This window comes from Belonocnema kinseyi, chromosome 4, assembly GCF_010883055.1.
Source record: "Belonocnema kinseyi isolate 2016_QV_RU_SX_M_011 chromosome 4, B_treatae_v1, whole genome shotgun sequence".
Taxonomy (NCBI): Eukaryota; Metazoa; Arthropoda; class Insecta; order Hymenoptera; family Cynipidae; genus Belonocnema; species Belonocnema kinseyi.
This window is the reverse complement of record NC_046660.1, coordinates 38504807-38518834: the sequence shown is the minus strand read 5'-3', so window position 1 is coordinate 38518834 and position 14028 is coordinate 38504807. Positions and strand designations below refer to the sequence as shown.

General features: G+C 25.2%; 1 protein-coding gene across 3 annotated transcripts in view; it reads left to right on the top strand.

Moving 5' to 3' along the window:
* The window catches only part of LOC117171274 (histone-lysine N-methyltransferase 2C-like), a 166826-nt gene that overhangs the window by 151540 nt on the left and 1258 nt on the right, over positions 1-14028 (top strand). For all 3 annotated transcript variants that reach the window (XM_033358411.1, XM_033358413.1, XM_033358412.1), the window contains 3 exons: positions 1792-2142; positions 6008-6976; positions 12361-12543. In XM_033358411.1, coding sequence (XP_033214302.1) covers positions 1792-2142; positions 6008-6976; positions 12361-12543 — 1503 coding nt within the window. The remainder of the gene's footprint in view (positions 1-1791; positions 2143-6007; positions 6977-12360; positions 12544-14028) is intronic.

Genomic DNA, 14028 nt, shown 5'->3' with positions numbered 1-14028 from the left:
TTTGACATAGAAAGTCTGAAATCATTAAAATTTCGAAGAGCCTTTAAACTTTTAACGTTACAATTTTAATTGTTGTATTTGAAAAATGCTTAATTTGTAAATTAAATTGTTAAATTTTATGTATAATTTACAAATGAACATTTCTATAAAAAATGTGAGTAATTCTAAGAGATTATTAGGAGTTTTAAAAAGATTAAACATTATCACGCAATTTTAGAAAGTTTTCTTAAAATCTTCTAGAATCTTTTTTGAACATTTTGTTTCAATTTTTAAAAAACTTTTTAAATATTCTCTTAAAATAATTTTTCAAAATGAAAAGTTATTTTTAATTTCCCTAGGAATCTTAAGAAAGTATTTTTATTCTTTTGAAGCCTTTCACAATTCTTGAAAGGAATCTAATTTTTTTGTTTAAAATCTGCGAAAATCTACATTTTGTTTTATAATAAGCTATCATTTCAAGTTTTATATTAAGTTTTAATCTTTTCAAAACTTCTAAATATCTCTTAAAATTGCTCAAATTTCGCCTACAAATGATAAATGTTCAATTGTTATTTATACATCCAAATTATAAACAAATTTTCTAAAAATTATATAATTTTGAAAATTTAAAAGTTTATTGATTGATTTTTTAATTCATAGCATTGAAAGTAATAACGTGGATTTATATTTTTTATATTGAAAAATGTTAGTACCTTGAATTTTATACGCGTAAATTATTGAGCACTTAAATACAACATTTTTTTATTGATAACTTTTAAATTTCAATTTTAAAAGTTCAAAATTTAACAGTTACACTTTAAATGCTTTCATTTGCAGCTCCGTTTTTATTACCTGAAGTGGAACATTATTTAGCTTTTTAGTGTTCCATTTTTAAAATTTCATTGACCGTGAAAAATTTTTGCGAACCGGGAAAAAACCGAGAAATGGCCAGGAATTTATTTCATCGATTAAAACGGCCAGCCTGTATTTGCTTCAAAGTTAAACTACATTTTTAAAAATTCATTTTTTTGTAAAAAATTTATTAATATTATATTATCCAAGTTTTTAAATTATTAAAGCAGTCACATCAACTACGAAGAATCTATTCTTATTATTTGTAGTGTATAATAATATTTTATTTCATTCATCATAAATTTATCTTTTATTATTTTTAGTTATTATTCATTTTATTCATCATTTTAGTCGAAAATTCTTCTTTTAGTTAAAAATTTCACTATTTATTTGGCAATTCGTGTTGGATTTAAAATCAATTTTTTATGGTAGAAAAGTATTCTGATTTGTTGAAATATTTAAATGTCTTTTAAAAAATGACTATTTTTTGTCTTAAGAATTTAACTATTTCGTTTTTGTTTGAAGTTTAATCTTTTTTTTTGTTTAAAAATTCGACCCTTTGGTAGAAAATTCAAATATTTAGGTAAGAATTCCACTATTTTTATGAAAATTCTTCTTTCTTGATTGAAAATTACCTTTATGTTGAAATTACATATTTTCGAGTTTTAAAATTTGTGTTCTTCTAAAACTTTCGACATTTTATCTTTAAAATTAAACTCTTCTGTTGAACACTAATATTTCTTTGTCGAAAATTCAACTTTTTTTTTAAATGAAATAGTTTTTAATTTGCAATTTCAGAAATTTAAAGCGTTTTATATAGAATTTAATATTCTAACCTACATTCATTTTAGTTAAATGACTTTATTTCCCTCTTTTGATGAAAAATTGTCCCCTATTTCTCCGGTTTGGAGATCATTTTGGACTCTTAAAGTCTGTAAGATGTACTTTTTGTTGTTGCAGATGCTTTTCCGAATGGGTGTCACTGTGTGTCCAGTGAAAGCGGAAGACTCCAGACGTTGTATATTTTGTCAAAATCAGGGTGATGGAGCGGCAGACGGTCCTTCTCGATTGTTGAACTTCGATGTGGACAAGTGGATTCATCTGAACTGTGCTCTTTGGGCACACGAAGTCTACGAAACGGTGAACGGAGCCTTGATGCAAATCGACGAAGCTCTGCAGCACAGTCTTGTCTTGAAATGTGTGGTTTGCGAGAAACCGGGAGCTTCTGTAAGATGCTACAAAACTCGGTGCACTAATTATTATCATCTTGGTTGTGCGGTTAAGGATAACTGCGTTTTCTTCAAGAACAAGGTAGATTTGGAAATTTGCATTAACAGGGGGTCCAGCGACCTTGAAAAAACCTCGAATTCTCCTTGAATATTTTTTTTGTAAACCTGGAAATCGCTTCAGAACCTTGAATTTTACTTTTTGTTTTGCATTTAAACCAGTTTTCAAGGGTTTGACTACTCCGTTTCTGAGTATTGGCAAGATTTGAAAAAGTTACAAAATAATTCTAATGATTTAGAATTTTTCAAAATATTTGAAAGGTTTTATAATATTTAAAAGCAGTTTGAATATTTGAAAGACTTAAAAAAGATTCAAGGATTTAAAATATTTTAAAAAGCGTACAGTACACTGAAATTCAAAGATTACAAAAAATTTAAAGATTTTAAATGATTTCAAATTGGAATTTGAATTTGTTTCGAACATTTCAGAAATATTTCAACTCATTTCACAACGAATTCAAGGATTTCGAGGATTTCAATTTTTGTTCTCCAAGATTTACAAAGATTTCGAATATTTTAATGATTTTAATGATTTAAAATTCAAATAATTCAAAAACAGTGCAGTACATCAGATTTTAAAGATTTGAATGATTTTAAAACAGATAGAAACTTGTAGAAGACTTCAAGGATTTCAAAGATTTTTCCAAAATTTATAAAGATTTCAAAAAGATTTCGAATATTTTAATAATTTTAACGATTTCAAATTCAAAGCTTTCAAAAAGGGTACAAGTGCACCATGTTTCAAAGATTTAAAAACATTTAAAAGCATTTAAAAACTTTTAGAAGACTTCAAGGATTTAAAAGATTTTAAAGAACAATATAGTAAATCAGATTTTTTTAATTTTCAGAACATTTCAAAGATTTGCAATGATTTCAAATTTTTTAAGAATATTTAAAAAGATTTCACAAAGATTTCAAATATTTAAATTATTTAAAATGAATACAAAAGATTTCACAAATATTTCACCAACATTTCATAGATATATAAAAAAAATGTCAAAGATTTCAAAAAAGGTACAGTACACCAGAATTCAAAGATTTCAAAACATTTAAAAGTTTTGAAATAATTTCAAAATTTTTAGAATATTTCCAAAGATTTCAAAAATATTTGAAAGAATCCATAAGGATTGCAAAATAATTTAAAATTTTCGAAAAGGGTGCAATCGACCAAAATACCAAACATTTCAAAGATTTTAAACGAGTTAACATTTCTTTAGAAGATTTCCAAAAATATTTGACAAAGATTTCAAAGAATTGAAGGAATTGAAAGATTTTACCTAAATTTCAAAAGGTTACAAAAGATTTTACAAAGATTTCAACATTTCCTTCCTTCCTTTTTTGTTTTTTGAAAATTCAAATATTTTGGTAAAAAAATTTAGCTATTTGATTGAAAAATCTTATTTCTGGTTTGGCAATTAAACTATTTTATAAAAAATTCCTCTTTTTAACATGAAAATAAAAAATTTTGTATGCTTTCTTTTTATTTACTGAAAAATCTTTCGTTGTTGAAAAGCCAACTCTTTTGTTGAAAATTCTTCTTTGATTTAAAAATTTATCTTTTGTAGTAAAAATTACAGATTTTTGCTCAAAAATTAATCTGCTTTAGTTGAGGATTGAACTGTTTATTTTTTTTTTAATTTTTAATTCTACTGTTTTTGGTTTAAAACTAAATTTTTTAGTTTTTGGTTTAAAATACCACTACTCAGTTGAAAGTGATAACATTTAATTAAAAATTAATTAATTCTTTTTTTTTAATTTCACTTTTTTATTGAAAATTTGTTTTTTGTTGTTGAAAATTCGTATTTTTTTATGAGTTCAACTGTTTTTGATTTAAAATTAACATCTTTTTTTATAGTGTCTACTGGTATATTCTTCGTTAAGAAATATATTGGTGTTTAGGATTCAAAATCCATATTTTTTGGTAAAAATTTAATTTCTTTATTTGAAAGTTTAATCATTTTGTTGATTAATTCATGTATTTTGTTTGAAATTAATCACCTTTGATAGAAAATTAATCTTCTTTGTTGAAAATTCGTCTTGTTGAAAATTGATCGTTTTTGGTGAAAAATTTATCTATCTATTTTAAAATTCAACAATTTCACTTAAAATGCATTTTTTTGTTTGAGATTCATAATTTTAGTTTAGAAAATCATTTTTTTCAGTTGCAAATTGAATTATTTTGTTGAAAATTAATTTTTTTATGTTCAAAGTTATGCTTATTAACTGAAAATGTAAATATTCAGTTCATGCTTGAAATTTGATATTTTTTAGTTGAAAATTCAATAATCTTGATAAAAAAATTATATTTTTGGCTTGAAAAATCAACATTATGTATGATTTTTTTTTCTTTATGACTGAAAAAACTTTCTTAGTTAAAAATTGAACTATTTTGTCGAAAATTCCTTTCTTTCTTTGATTAAAAATTTATTTGTTATTTAAGATTCATAATTTTAGTTGAAAATTCAATAATCTTGATAAAAATTATTATTTTTGTATTGAAAAATCAATATTATGAACAAATTTTTTTTTGTTTATAACTGAAAAAACTCTTAGTTCAAAATTCAACTATTTTGTCGAAAAGTGCTTTCTTTCTTTGATTAAAAATTCATTTTTTTTTAAGATTCATCATTTAAGTTGAAAATTCAACAATTTAGATAAAAAATTAATATTTTTGACTTCAAAATTCAACTATTTTGTTTTGTCATGTATTTTGTTAAAAATAAAATTCGCGTTTTTTGTTTGCTGAAAATTAATCATTTTAGTTTAAAATTAATTCTTTGGTTAAAAATTAATTTCATTAACTTTTGAAAATTTAATTTTATTGTAAATTCCTTTTTTTTGGTTGAAAACATTTTTTTATCGAAATAATATAAGTATTCAATTGATGCTTCGAAAGTGATCTTTTTCAGAACAAAATCAATTATATTGACAGAAAATTTATATTTTTGGGCTAAACATTCAATGTTATAGGTGACATTTTTTTCGTTAATAATTGATCATTTTTTTTAGTACAAAATCAATTATAATATATGATTATAATATAAGATAAAAAAAAGAACAACAGAAGTTGCTTGTAACTATCTGGCAAGTTTTTATTAAAATTTTCCCAACGTTTTGAAAACTCACTATTTTGATCATCAGGGGAACTCATTGATAAAAATGTGTGTTGAATTAAAAACGAAATTCTATAGCAACCTTTTTTAGTGTCAATTATTTAAATCCAAATTATATTTGAATGAATTTGATAAAAAGGAAAATTATTCTCCATTTAAATTGTTGTATAGAAATTTATATATAAAATTGGCAATAGGATTGTTTGTGGTGTAGAATTGTTTAAATATAAACCTAAAAAACTGGTTAAAAATGAGTTTAAACTTATAATGGTTAAAGATAACATATTAATTCTTATAAGAGCAGGATGTAGATGGGAGCAGATTGCATCCTGCTCCCATAAGAATGACTACATAACATTTTAAATGAAAAATATTTTCCTTAATATCAAATTCATTCCAATATCATTTGGATATAAATAATTGACACTAAAAAATGATGTCATGAAATTTCGTTTTTAATTCAATGTCATTTTTTATCAATGAGTTTCCCTGATAATGAAAACAGTGAGTTTCCGAAACTTTGGAAAAATTGTTAATAAAAACTTGTCCAATAGAGTTCCAAGCAACTTCTGTTCTTTTTTATTCTATATTCTTTTTCTTTTTTTAAGCAAGATTTTGAATAAAAAATTTAAAATAATATAAAATTGAAAATTAAAATCTTTGGTTGAAAATTTAGATGAAAATGCAATGGAATGTTTAATTTCATTATGGAAAATGTAAAATTGGTGAGGGAAATTTCGAAATAATTTCGAAAGAAAATTGTTTTTCTATTTCCAGCACACCTATTGCTCTCAGCACGCATCGAAAAACGACAAGGAGGAGGAGCTGACAACACTCTCAGTCTATAGGCGCGTCTACGTGAATCGCGACGAGAACCGTCAAGTGGCTGCTGTGATGCATCACTCGGAACACAATCATCTTCTCCGAGTCGGAAGTTTAATATTCCTCAGCGTTGGTCATCTCCTTCCCCATCAGCTCGCCAATTTCCACACCCAAAATCACATTTATCCCGTCGGCTACAAAATCGTCCGATTCTACTGGAGCATGAGACGACCCAACAAGAGATGCAGATACGTCTGTTCGATCCACGACGTCTCGGGCAGACCCGAGTTCCGAGTCCTCGTCCAAGAACCGCCCGAGGAGGACGTCGAGCTCCGTGACGCGACGCCTCGCGCCGTTTGGAATCGAATTCTGGAACCCTTGGCCGAGCTGCGAAGGTCCACGAATAGCGTACAACTCTTCCAACGATACATCACAGGCGAGGATCTCTTTGGCCTGACGGAACCGGCAGTTGTCCGAGTGCTCGAGAGTCTTCCCGGAATTGAGAGTTTGACGGATTATAGGTTCAAGTACGGGCGAAATCCCCTCCTCGAACTGCCGTTGGCGATTAATCCGACCGGAAGTGCGAGGACAGAAGCTAGATTGAGAAATCAGTTGCCTTGGAAGCGGCCTCATACTCAGAGAACTGGTGGTTCATCAGTTAGAGCGAGTTTCACGCCCACAACCAATGTGGCCGGCGAAGTTACGTGTCCCTATTCGAAACAGTTTGTCCACTCGAAGAGCTCGCAGTACAAGAAGATGAAGCAAGAGTGGAGGAATAATGTGTACCTGGCGAGATCCAAAATTCAGGGTTTGGGTCTCTATGCAGCGCGAGATTTGGAGAAACATACGATGGTCATTGAGTATATTGGAGAGATCATTCGGTCGGAAGTGGCTGAGACGAGGGAAAAGCAATATGAAGCTAGAGTGAGTATTTCTCATCTCTTTTTTTCAACCAGTTTTTATGTTTTTTTTTTTTTTGTTTTTTTTAACCATTTTACACAATTTTAAATATGAACTTCTAGATAACAATTTAAATAGAGAATAATGTTCCTTTTTATCAAATTCATTCAAATATAATTTGGATTTAAATAATTGACTCTAAAAAATGTTGCCATGGAATTTTCTTTTTTAATTCCATGTACATTTTTTAGCACGAAGTAATATGAGGCCAGGGTTCTCCAAAAAGCGATCCCAGGCGATCCCAGGCCTGTCAAAATCCTTTACCTGATTTGAGCCCCTCAGAACCCTTAAACTCGAGACTCTCCATTAAATTGGAAACAATAAAGTAATCAATGTTTAGTTTTTGTTACTATAATAATAATAAATTAAATAATTAATGCAATTTTAATGTTTTATACTGACAATTCAAATTAACTGAAAATCAATTTGTTTATGAATAATTAAACATTTTATTTTTAAAATAAGATTTAACTTTATTAAAAATATATCTTAACTTTATAATTATTATAATTACATAAAAAATTATATCCCAATAGATTAAAGTAATTTAAAATAATAGTCCTGATATTAAAAACAATCCATTTTTACATCCATAATAACCAATTTTTCAGTATTAAGAGTTTATAAAAATTGTTAAATGGATCTAGATAATTTATAACATTATCAAATCTAGCCTATAAACAAAAAATAAATAAATTACAATTAAAACTCCTCGGAAAAGATACTTGACAGAGGTTTTGTATAACTTAAAATCTTTAAAACTGTGAAATTTGAAATACTATTAATTTGAATCATTAAACATTTGTACTAATTTCCAGCAGTGGCTGAATTCCTAACTACAGGCCTCGGACTCACCACACTATTAAACTATTTTAAACTTTTTTGAAACAATGACACTATTTTTCTACTATTGCGAAAAAAATTACACGAAATACATTAATTTCAGATTTAAAAAAGTCCAATTTTCAACTAAAGAAATTAATTTTCAACTAAGATCAATTTCTATCAAAAAGGGCGAATTTTTAACAAATTACATACATTTTCTACTAAATAATTTTAACAATTGATGTGATCATAGTACAAATTTTACTTAATTATATTTTCATGCTATTTTTTCATTGCATTTTTTCTAAATAAATAGTTTCATTTTGAAATAAAAAAATATCCATTTTTACGGTCAAAGAAAGAAGTTAAATTTTCATTGGGGACAATTAAATTTGAATAAAAAAGAAAACAAATTTGTGCAAATCATTCTATTTTTCTATTAAATATTAGTCAGGGATTTTTTTTAATCAGGAAATTTCTCGATAGCGTTCTTAATTTTTTTTTTAATTGCAATATAAAATTGAATAACAATGATTATTTATAAAAGTAGCTTTATGTTACTGTATGCAACTATTTTGCTTAAAATTCTTTCATTTTTTGTTTAAAACTATTATTTTTTAACTGAAAATGTAACCATTCTATTTTTCGTTTAAAATTGATCATTTTTATTTTGAAAATTCAAGTATATGGTTGAAAATGTCTATATTTGTTTGAAAATTCAACAGTTTTCTTGAAATTTTTTCTCTTTTGACTAAAAAAATATTCCTAGTTGAAAGTTCCACTTATTTTTCGTTCAGAATTCGTCTTTTTCGGGATAATAATTTAATTACTTAGTTGAAAGTTAAACTCTTTTATTTAAAATTAATTTTTTGTTTGGGGATTCATCTTTTTTTTTAAATTAATCTTTTTGATTGAAAAATAAACTATTTTGTTGAAAAGTTGTCTTTTTTTTTTTTTTGTTAAAAATGATATTTTTAACACAAATTTTTTTTTACTAAAACTTTAACTATTCAATTTTCCGTTGAAAAATAGATAGAAATTAATCTTCTTGGTTGAAAACCAATCTTAGTAGTTAAAAATTGAATTATTCTATTTAAGGATTCATCATTTTAGTTGAAAATTAATCCTTCTTTTGTTGTTTAAAATTCAACTTTTCGAGTTGAAGATTCATAATTTTAGTTGAAAACCCATCGCTTTGTGTAAAAATGTAACTATTTTTTAAAAAATAGGTTTTTTATAATTTAAAATTAATTTTTTAAACTAAAAATGTAACTATGCTAGTTAAATATTCAATCATTTTAGATAGAAATCCATCTCTTTGGTTGAACATTAATTTTGTCATTAATCAATTTGTGGTTGAAAAATCATCTTTTTTAGTTGAAAATTCGTCTATTTTATAGGAATCTATCTTCTTCGTGTAAAATTCAATTATTCTAGTTTAATATTCATCATTTTAGTTGAAAATTATTATTTTTAAAAATTGATTTAATGTGTTTAATATTCGTATTTTTTGGTAGAAATTAATCTTCTTGTTTGAAAATTCATCTTTTTTTCTTTGCAATTCAACTATTCCAGTTAAAAATTCATCTGTTTGGTGAAATATAATTTTTTTAATTAAAAAATTGGCCATGCAATTTGTGTTGAAAAATGATTTTTTTTAGTTCAAATTCAAATATTTGGTTGAAAATTTGTCTTGTTTTTTTTTTAGTAGAATATTAACCTTTTTCGTGCAAAATTCTTTTATTTTGTTGCAAAATAATAATTTTTTGAACTAGCAATTTAATTATTTTATTTTTGGTTGAAAGCTGATCCGTTTTAGTTAAAAATTCAACTTTTATGTTGAAAATTGATATTTTTTAGTTAAAAATTTAACTTTTTTGTTGAGAATTCATGTATTTTGTTATAAAAACGCCTTTTTTTGGCAGAAAATGTTACTATTTGGTGAAAAATATAACTATTTTATTTAAAATTGGCCTCATTTGATTGACAGCTTAATTATTTGGTTGTAAAGGAAACGGTTTGTTTTAAAATTATTAAATTATTTTTGATAATTCAACTACTTGTTTGAAAATGTATCTCTCTTGGTTGAAAATTTTCTTAAAAAGTTGTATTTTTTGGTTGAATTCAATCATTTCTGATTTAAGTGAAAAATCTCCATAATTTTAAATACCAAATACTAAATTTTTATATTGAAAACTCATATTGTTTTGTTTAAAATTAAACTACTAGGTTGAATGTTTGAACCGATTTACTTAAAAAATACTCATTTGGTAGAAAATTAATCTTCTCGTTTGAAAATTACACTATACTTTGTTGAAGATTAAACTATTTTATTAAAAATTCAGTTTTGTGTTGAAGCTTCATTAGTTTAGTTAAAAATGTATCTTTTTGTTGGAAAAATTAATTTTTTGGTTAAAAATACTTTTTTTTTGTCAAAACTAATATTTTCAAAGAATACTTTGACTATTCAAATTTTTTTGGAAATTCGCCATGTTTTGGTTGAAGATTCATTTCTTTGGTTGAGAATTTATCTATGCTGAATTGAAAATTAAACCACCATATTCTTTTTTATTTGAAAATTAATTTTTTTGGTGGAAAATTCTTCTTTCTGATTAAGAAATTAACTGTACCTGGTAGACAGTTGAACCGCTTGATTAAAAATGCATTTTTTTCTATGAGTATTTATTACCCAATTGTTCCCCTGTTTCTTGGCTTAACGTTGATCCACTTTATTAAAAAATTCATTTTTTTAAAATGATGCTTTATTCTTTTAATTGAAAATTCCTCTATTTTGTGGAAAAATGAACTATATTTCATATTATTATTTTTTTAAATTAATCTTTTTAACTGAAGACTTTACCATTGAATTTTTGATTAAAAATCGATATTTTTAGTTGATAATGGATCTATTTTGTTGAAAATTCATCTTTTTTAGTAGAAAATTAATCTTCTGGGTTGAAAATTTATCTTTTTGATTAAAAATTTAACTATACTTGGTAAAAAGTTGAACCGCTTGAATAAAAATTCATTTTTTCTATGAAGATTTATTACCCAATTCTTCCCCTATTTCTTGGCTGAAACTTGATTCACATTAATAAAAAATTTTTTTTAAATAATGCTTCTTTCTCTTACTTTAAAATTAATCTATTTTGTGGAAAAATGAACTATTTTGATAATATTATTATTCTTTTAAATTAATCTTTTTAACTAAAAACTTAACCATTCAACTTTTGGTTGAAAATAGATTTTTTTTAGTTGATAATGGATCTATTTTTTTTTATATTCATCTATTTGACTGAAAATTAACTATACCTGGTAGAAAGTTGAACCACTTGATTAAAAAAATCTTTTTTTTAAACTTCATCTATTTTGTGGAAAACTGAACTATTTTGATAATATAGTTATTATTCTTTTCAATTAATCTTTTTAACTGAAAACTTAACCATTCAACTTCAGGTTGAAAGTCGATTTTTTTATTTAATTGATAATCGATCTATTTTGTTGAAAATTCATCTTTTTTAGTAGAAAATTAATCTTCTTAGTTGAAAATGCATCTTTTTTTATTGAAAATTTAACTATATCTGGTATAAAGTTGAACTACTGGATTAAAAATTCATTTTTTCATGAACATTTATCCTTTTAGTTGAAAATTTGGTTCATATTGTACTAAATATGATACACGCAATAATTTTTTTCAAAATAATTTATTTTTTCAATTATTTCGCTATTTCTTGACTGAAAGTTGATCCACATTATTAAAAAAATCATTTTTTTTAAATTTAGCTTTATTCTTTTTGTTATAAATTCATCTATTTTGTGGTTTTGATAAATTAATCTTTTTAACTGAAAACTGAACCATTGAATTTTTGGTTGAAAATCGATTTTTTTAGTTGACAATGGATCTATTTTGTTGGAAATTCATCTTTGTTAATAGAAAATTAATCTTCTTAGATGAAAATGCATCTTTTTGATTAAAAAATTAACTATACCTGGTGGAAAGTTGAACCACTTGATTAAAAATTCATTTCTTCATGAACATTTATCATTTTATTTGAAAATTCGTTTTATATTGTATTCAATATGATACCCGCAATAATTTTCTTCAAAATAATTTATTTTTTCAATTATTCCCCTATTTCTTGGCTCGATCCACATTATTAAAGAATTCATTTTTTTTATGATGCTACATTCTTTTATTTGAAAATTTATCTATTTTGTGGAAAAATGAACTATTTTGATAATATTATTATTTGGTTAAATTAATCTTTTTGACTGGGAATTTAACGATTGAACTTTTGGTTGAAAATCGATTTTTTTTTAGTTGATAGTGGATCGATTTTGTTGAAAATTTATCTCTTTTGGTAGAAAATTAATCTTCTTGGTTGAAAATTTATCTTTTTGATTGAAAATTTAACTATACCTGGTAGAAAGTTGAACCACTTGATTAAAAATTCATTTCCTTTTTAATGAAGATTCTTTTTTTTTTAATTTATCACTAATCTTGGGATTGATTTTTGTTACAGAATCGTGGTATTTATATGTTCCGATTGGATGAAGATCGTGTGATTGATGCAACTCTGTCCGGAGGACTCGCCCGGTACATCAATCACTCCTGCAGTCCGAACTGTGTGACTGAAATCGTTGAGGTTGAAAGAGATCTTAGAATTATTATATTTGCGAAGCGGAGAATCTCACGTGGCGAGGAGGTAAGTTTTATTTATCTCTATTTAATCAAAATCTAGACACTTTTTAGTGATAACAAATACTTATTTTGTTTAAGCACATACTCGCTTATATATTTTAAAAAATTGGAAAATTTCAGGCACTGTTGTGTTTTAATTAAACCAAAAAATGTGCTGTGTAAATTAAAATTGTAGATTATGTCTCAGAATGACCATTTCGCCGAGAAAAATCGGAAATGTTGAATCTATTTTTTGACCGGAAATTTGATTAGTTATTAATTTTAGTAGAAACTGTTAACCAATCACTAGAAATGTACCTTTTTTTCCATAAAATAATGTGAAACTAAATGATTTCGTTTTGAAATTCCTGTGCATTGGCTATCATTCCAAATACAATTTTTACAGTTTTAAACACTTTTGATTTCAAATTGTTCAGTTTTAAAGAGTAATTATAAAATAATTTAATAATTATGTATTAGAAGGTTGAAAGTTAACGTTCAGACGGTACAATCCAACCGGGCATACGTAAACGGTACACTGAAACGAATAAGTTTGTTTGCAATGTTAATATTAAATATTTAATATATTGAACATATAATAAACAACTAGCATTTATGAAACATATTTAACATATATATAAATATTTAATATATATGGGGATATTCCGCGGCAGCTGTGATTGCGTAAATGCCAACAAAATCTTTAAAAACTTCGGGTGCGAATTCGCACCAGTGTCCCCATGAGGGTTAAACTCTTGTGTTAAAAATTAATTTTCTGATTGGAGATTCATCACTTTAATTAAAGATTTAATTCTTTGGTTGAAAAATGAGTGGTTCTGTTGAAAATTTGTTTTTTCTTTGGCCGAAATTTAATTCTTTTACTGAAAATTTAACTATTACAGTTAAAAATTTCATCATTTAAGTTAAAAATTCATCTCTTTGGTTGAACATTAATTTTTTAACTATAAATTTAACTAATCCATTTTTTTGTGTCAAATTATTTTATTTTTTTAGTTGAAAATTCGTCTTTTCTGGTAGGAATTAATTGAAGTTTTTCTACAATTTTCAGAAAATCCTGCAAATTTTAGAAAATTTCTTTACAATTTGGATGTATAAATAACAATTGAACATTTATTATTTGTAGATGAAATTTGAGTGATTTTAAGAGACCTGTAGAAGTTTTGAAAAGATTCGAACATAATGTAAAACTGGAAATGATAGCTTAATATAAAACAGAATGTAGATTTTCAACAAAATTTTCAAAAAAGATTCTAGAAGATTTTAAGAAAACTTTTTAAAATTGCATGATAATATTTAATCTTTTTAAAGCTCCTAATAATCTCTTAGAATTACACAATTTTTTATACAAATGTTCATTTGTAAATTATACATAAAATTTAACAATTTCATTTACAAATTAAGCATTTTTCAAATACAACAATTAAAATTGTAACGTTAAAAGTTTAAAGGCTCTTCGAAATTTTAATGATTTCAGACTTTCTATGTCAAA